General features: G+C 32.4%; 1 protein-coding gene across 1 annotated transcript in view; it reads left to right on the top strand.

Moving 5' to 3' along the window:
• The window catches only part of LOC113824063 (alpha-1,6-mannosyl-glycoprotein 2-beta-N-acetylglucosaminyltransferase), a 14,125-nt gene extending 6,882 nt beyond the window's left edge, over window positions 1-7,243 (top strand). Inside the window, exons 5-10 of the mRNA XM_027376805.2 lie at window positions 10-107; window positions 633-734; window positions 1,137-1,335; window positions 1,982-2,196; window positions 2,346-2,475; window positions 2,904-7,243. Coding sequence (XP_027232606.1) covers window positions 10-107; window positions 633-734; window positions 1,137-1,335; window positions 1,982-2,196; window positions 2,346-2,475; window positions 2,904-3,080 — 921 coding nt within the window. The 3' untranslated portion in view covers window positions 3,081-7,243. The remainder of the gene's footprint in view (window positions 1-9; window positions 108-632; window positions 735-1,136; window positions 1,336-1,981; window positions 2,197-2,345; window positions 2,476-2,903) is intronic.
• Window positions 7,244-7,500: the final 257 nt, after the last annotated feature.

The raw sequence follows: 7,500 nt of genomic DNA, 5'->3' as shown, positions 1-7,500 counted from the left end.
CCATTTCAGGTGATGCAGATCTTCTATCCGCACTCTTTGCAGACCCATCCAGACAGCTTCCCTGGAGAATCTCCTGGTGACTGCCCGAGAAACACGAAGCCGGAAGAGTCAGTATTTTGCACTTTCAGTTAAATCTTTGTAAGGTTATTTGATATTGATATATAGTATGCTTGCAGGAAATTACTTTGGGAGATAGTATAGTAATATAAACCTCTACCTTTGAAAGGGGATGCAGGAATATAATTATGTTAATTTTGGGGGAATCTCCTAGTGACTGCCAGAGAAACACAAAGCCAGAAGAGTCAGTATTTTGCATTATCAGTTAAATCTTTGTAAGGTTATTTGATATTGATATATAGTATGCTTGCAGGAAATTACTTTGGAAGGTAGTATAGTAATATAAACCTCTACCTTTGAAATGGGATGCAGGGATATAATTATGTTAATTTTGGGGGGTTATTAAATGTTTATGTGTAATAGGCTTGATATAAAAATCTTTATGGGTAATGTAAGCTTTTTATGAAGATGACAAAGAATTTCATTTTGACATTGACTGGCATATATTTTGGATTTTAACACTGCAGAGAAAGCTGAATATTTTCTCATACCTAAGCACAATTTTTTTCTCACAGAGCTGCAAAACTTAACTGCATAGGTAGCCCAGACCTCTACAACCACTACCGAGAAGCTCGTTTCACGCAAACTAAACATCATTGGTGGTGGAAAGCAAACAAGTAAGCATTCCCTTCATAATTTTTTAAGCATTTTTATGATATTCTTCCCTCAGCTTCTGTGAAATATAGTGTATAAAAGTCTTGTTTATTAAAAGTTAGTCTGATATTGTAGAAATAATTTATAATAGCTAAGTTTTCATTTTATTACCTAGTACATGTAGAGATTTTTTTTCTTCAAAGACAGAATATTTTCTAAATATTATAATTAAGTGTTTATATATATTCTTTTAGTCTTTTAAGGATTCCTTTGAAATCTGTTTTTGTGTTTGTATACTTATGAAAGATGATATCAATTTGTGTTTGTTTGTAAGTTTGTATGTTTGTGTTTGTGTACATGAAAAGGCAAGTAAGCATTGTCAAAAATTCATAACAATACCTTAATGCTGACCCCTATTTGAACAGAATATTTGATGATGTGTGGGTCCTAAGAAACCACACAGGGTTGGTGCTCTTCTTGGAAGAGGACCATTATGTCGCTGAGGACTTCCTACACATGCTTCGGCTCCTCTCGGCAGCCATCCCTCGAGCCTGTCCCAAGTGTTCGCTCATAACATTAGGAAACTATTTGAAAAATTATAATTTCCAAATAGATGGAAGAAAGGTATGGAAATGGTTTTAAAAGGGATTGTGTTCTATTGAAACATAGATTTTATTTTTGTTTTGATGGTAGTATGACAGCTTTTCTATACATCAGTGCTTAATATAGATGATCATTTTCATGCTTTTTTAAGACAGGTGGTTACTTCTATTTGAAGTCTCTATGAAGGCATCAGCAATGTCATGTATTGTTAAGAAAAAGTTCTCACAAATTTCTTATTTACCTAGAGGTAGGATTGGTTTTTGTATAGCAAAATAGTATTCTTGTTTAAACTATCATTTCTCATTTAGTGTCATCTTATTCATAGGCTGTCTATTATGCTGTGAAAAGTTTTAGAGCAACAGAAAAAAAAAAATCTTTTTTAAATTTTTTCTTGCATGGAATAAAGAAAACATTTCCTGGAGCTATTTAGAGAAAAAGGGATCATTCTTTGCAGGAGCTATCTTGATATCATGTTAGTTTTTCATTTGCGTTCCAAAAGCACAAGAAGTGTTCTGTGTTTCTATGCATCATTCTGATCATGGATTCTATATGTGTTGAGTGTGTGAGATTGAATCTTGAGTGTATAGTTTTTTTGTTTTTTTTTTCCTTTTTTTTGGCATGCTTTCACATATAACTTTGCACATTTCCTTTCTCTTCTTTCTTGAAGGTGGAGGTTACTCAGTGGGTTTCTTCAAAGCACAACATGGGTTTTGCTTTTAATCACAGTGTGTGGCAACAGATAAAGGCATGTAGCTCACAGTTTTGTGATCATGATGACTACAACTGGGACTGGTCACTACTTCACGTGAGCTCCTCCTGCCTTCCGCAGAAATTGCACACACTTGTTCTCCGTGCCCCAAGGGTCTTCCACATTGGAGAATGGTATGTAGGACTGCCTGATTTAATGTTTTTTTTTTCCTTGCAGTGCTGAATGGATCACTCTGAAAACTTATGAATTTGCCACTTAATTTCTTTTCTTTTCTTAATACATCTGTAGATTGTAAATTCTGATGTTTTTGCTCATTTGATAGTGGTGTCCACCATAAAAAGAAGGACTGCAGTTCTCGCACTGTCTTACACAAAGTGCATCGAGCTATACAAGTGGGACAACATACTTTATTTCCACGACAACTGGTTGTGGTTCACACACCTCCAAAAAAGGTTGGTTTATTGTATCTTGTCATTTTGTTACCTTCAAGAAATGCATATAGTTAGGCTTTCTTTCATGTATACTTGATGTTGAAACTTGGTTCAGATTATTGTTTTGTGACCTGTTGATTGCAAGATTTCAGGCAAAATTTGGTAGAATATCAGAATTATGTGTGAATGAGAATGAATGTGTAATTGATATTTCTGTAATATCTTATGACGATAATATTATTGAAAGGGCAATTATGCATCTTGTTTTTTTAATCATTCATTCATATATCTGTCACCATTTATCACAGTGCAGTATGTTAACAAACACCTAGCCTAAAAAAGTCTGTTGGATGCATGCACAGCAAGAAAATAGAGAGAATGCAAAAGAACGCAATAAATCTGCAACCAGTAGGTCATAATTATAGCTGACTGACACATCCAATTTCCAGGTGAAAAAGCACAAGGGCAACGGAGGCTGGGGCGACAAAAGGGATCACGCCCTTTGTCGTTCATTTAGTGTGAGTACCGCCCCTGATTCTGTGATGGTCAACAGCTCTACTCTGTCGACGCAAGTGGTTGGTAATAATTCAGTCAATGGGAGTGCGATAGTCCGGAGTGGCTCTTGATCATGGCACTGCAATTTTCTTATTACTGATGTATATAAGTTCAGACTTACAATGTGATGAATTTTTAGCACAAGGGAAAGAAGTTGTAAATGAATGAGGTTCTTATGAAGGATGAGATCTTTACATTACTGTGAGTTGATTCATTCATCAGAAAATTGATAATCTTTGCACAATACAGAATATGGATGCCTTTTATCACAGATTTTTGAAGTCCATTTGAAGCAAGTATGACTTTTTGTTATTAGTTGCTTTTACTATCATACTCTCATTTTACATCTAGGCAGATTTGTGGAAATTGAAAAGAACAAAAGCAAAAATATATATGTGTTGCAAAGCTAGTTTCCTTGATTTATGGAGAGTTCATTATCAGTAAGCATAGTTTGATACCTCAGTATCAAGCACAACAAGGCATACTATTTTGTCAATTACATAAATGAGATTACTCTCAGTAAGTATGACAATCAGTTTGTAGTTTACCCACTGTGAATGGGCATTATGAATATTATTGTGTTTGTAAAGGCTCATATTGTTGACGTCAATTTAGTTAGTGCTGTGAAAGACATTTTTTTAATCAGTATTTTGAATTATATTCCATTTTATTTTTAACCCATTGCTGCTGGGACCATGTGCTGTCCTCTGTAGATTTTGTTTTATTAGTTTTGATTAGTAATAAACTCACTAAAGACTTTATTGTAAGCCTACCAGAACTCACCTGTTTACCTTATTGTTATTTTTTTTTGGAAAACAGGGCTTTAATGTCTGTTACTATTATTATTGTTTGTAAGATCATCATTATTATTGTTGTTATTTTTATTATGATTATTATCATCATCATTATTAGTATTGTTAATTACTATTATTGTTTTTATTATTATTATAATTATTTTTATTATTATTTTTATTGTTATTGATATTGATATTGATATTGATATTGATATTGTTTATATTTGCTGTCATAACCCATTGTTGTCATTATCATCATCATTATTATTAAAACTTTATCGACAGTAATGATAATGAAAACAAAGAGAATCTAAGTAATGGGATAATCAGGTGAGGTTTGGTGACCAAGTGATTGGTGATTAACCATTTCTGGAAGTGTCTTTGTTGAAACAAAATGAAAACAGTGGACATGCACTCCTGGCATCTACAGATAAAGAGACCTATATGTAAAAATGTATTGCGTATTTGTTGGCAGGTGTAAAATACCTCATTTTTTCAAATTCTATATATTTTTTGGGTTACAATAGTACAATTTCAATCTTAAATTATTAGAGTCTTACTGCTTTTTGTCACATACTACAGTATTAGTCTTATTGTTACTGCCGTACCAAACCTTTACTTGTACATTGTTGTAGCTTGTGCTATGTTATGGAGTGGCTTTAATGTTAAAGTACTGTATGCTTTGCTGGTTACATTTACAGATAAGGTAACTTGATTACTGTCCTGGGGATTGTGCTCTGTATGAAGAAAATTTTCGTGTATACTTGTCAATTTGCTTGATACAATTTTTTTTTTTTTTTTTTTTTTTTTTATTTAATTAATTTTTTTTTTTTTTTTTTTTCTAAGTTTAAATTTTTTTGTATGTGTCAAGGCTTCATGCAGAAAAATTATAGCCCTGAACTTACCATGCTTATATGTTCTTTATGATAATGATATTTCAAAAACTCTTAAATTCTGTGGCTTCTTATTTACAAATCACATCCATGATGAAAGGTTGTGCTCTATAGTATGTCGATGGGTGCTCTTCTTATTGCTAAGCTATTATTCCCCTATTTCAATGCTTTATACCCCATAAAAAGATACTCTTTATAATTTCTTAATCATTATTTTAGGCTTCAATTGTTTTTTGGTTTATCTGCTGATATATATATATATATATATATATATATATATATATATATATATATATATATATATATATATATATATATATATATATATATATATATATATATAATTTTTTTTTCTTTTTTTTTCTTTTCTTTTCTTTTTTTTTCTTTTTTTTTCTTCTCAGCCATCCTTTCCTGATGAGATTTTAATAGCACAAAAGATATATTGCCATTGATATATACAGTTTTTCTTCAATGTTTCTTCATGTTCCACTAGTGTTGTAAGGTCACGAGGCACTTCTCTAATCTAAACAATACTAAAATAGTGCTGGTGCAGCTTATTGCTGTGGTCCTAGATAAGTACCTAAATTATATGTAAATCATGCTAGTCACTTAATAGTCATAAATTATGTCCTGGAAGTTCAATAAGTCTCAAAAACTTGGCAAGAGTTGTGGCTTGCGACACCCGCCAGATGGTAAAGGTAAATGAATTAACTATATTTAGACTCATAAGGATGCATGTTTCAAATGATATGATGACTGACTAATTACAGCTCTAGGACTTACATATTTATATTTTTTTCTTGAACTAGAAGTATTTATGATATCCAGGGGCATTACACCTAGTTTCTCTCAAGCATTGCTTATAACTACTGTCACGTTAATTGAAAAGCCGTCTAGGAAGTGATTAAAAAATCTGCTTATCATCTATTTTCTCATCATTATACTGTATCAGTGGGAATGAGATATTTTCTTGAAGCCACCCATGCCTTTTGTGCCAAAGAGGCACAGTTACAAATTGGAAGAATATTTGCACTATGGAGTTATTTTCACACAAAGCCTCTTTTTATGCTAGTGTAGCCTTAATCTGTCAATGTGCCAGAAAACTTGATTGTGGGCAGACTAATGTAGCAGAGTAGTTAGAGAATATTTGTATATTTGGTATTGTATGTATTGCAGTGTTTTGTGGAAAGATGCTACAAGAGAGGGCATATTTATAATGAAGAAAGTATTAAAAAGTAAAAAAAAAAAAAGAAACAAAAAACAAAACAAAACAAAAAAACTAAAAATCTGCACAGAATTTATAATACAGAATTATAGTTTGCACATTTGTAGTCTGTGCTAGAATACATATGCCAGGGTTTGTCACACGTGGGAAATTTATACATATTTAAAAATGAACTGTATTTTTGGGGCTATACGCCTGTGCTAGTCATACTCAGTATTTATTTAGGTACTGTACAGAGGGCCATTCATATGTTGATCTATTTATGCTTGCAATGGGTACCCTAGGTTTTAGTCAATAAAAAAAAAAGAAATGCATTCTTCACCATCTTCATATCCATCAATACCCGTTCCCCTACCCACCAGAATGGCGCCAAAATTACTTTAGTCAGTATGAAAGTGGCCCCGAAAATCATCATGTATGCATCTTAACTTTGTGAGTTCATATTGTCCCCATATAATCACAGTATGCTAAGATGTCCTATGATGTCCTTGTGGACTTTGGTTCAGTTGGTTTTCGTGTCTTATATTTTTGGGAACTTATTGGTGTTTTAGTTGGTCGTAATCAGCCAGATATTCTTTATTCTGGTTATATATGTTATGGAGAGGAATTTTTATACAGGTCTTGTGTACTATTTCCACTTAGGTATAGTTTACCAGTGTTAGATATCCTATTTACTAATTCCACAATCAGTGTGTTTATGGTCACAATATTTGGATAAGTGGCAACATTTTTTAAATTTGTTTTGTATTGAGTTTTCATTGTGGTGAGTTGCCATCATGATTTAGTGTTGGTAACCAGTATATTTTTTGTTTTGAAGATTGATTTTGTTCTGCATCTACTTTTCCAGCAAGTAGTGCATTACAGTTTGTTAATTTGTCATGAAGGAAGGGAGAAAGAAAAATAATAGGAAATGGTTTAGACGGGAAAGAAACAGTGAGTGTTTGCATATTATTTCCAATCTTTCAAGTTTTGTTTTTCATGCTATACTTCTTTAAAAGGGAGAGGGAGGGAAAACTAATTCAAGGAGAGAAAAAAAATTAGATTCTCAAGAAGCAGCATTCTCATTCTTGCAGCTTTAGAATTTGAAGCACTTGTTACTCAGCTGAAATTGCCATGTATGTCTGTACCTCAAAAAGCGTTTACTTTTGTTATGTTCTCTGTTATATTCTTATTCTTTTTGAGAGGTGTGTCTTGTGCTTATTTTTTGAGGAATGATTTGATTTATTCATGTGTTATGGTATTAAAGCTTCTTGAATGCTTTTATTGACAATTGCAGATGTGTGTATCAATGAAATGCCGAATTTTAAATTGATTAGAAGAAATTGCATAAAGAAGAGAGAAAAAAAAAATCATTTTACTGTTGAATTAGATTTATAATAAGAATTGGACTTGCAAGTGTTACTTTATTAGACATGCTATACAGGGACTGTGTTTAAGAGTACGGAGATGCACTTTTTCATAAACAATGGCATAGTGTGATGTAACAGTAGGCAGTACACCAGGGTTTTAGATGGATGTATAGGGAAATAAGTATATTCCATTGCATTTCACATATGTATATCAGTTCTTTGAAAGTGAG

The sequence above is a fragment of the Penaeus vannamei genome, chromosome 21 (genome assembly GCF_042767895.1).
Source record: "Penaeus vannamei isolate JL-2024 chromosome 21, ASM4276789v1, whole genome shotgun sequence".
Taxonomy (NCBI): Eukaryota; Metazoa; Arthropoda; class Malacostraca; order Decapoda; family Penaeidae; genus Penaeus; species Penaeus vannamei.
Note: the sequence above shows the minus strand (reverse complement) of the source record. Positions and strands in the feature narration are given on the sequence as shown.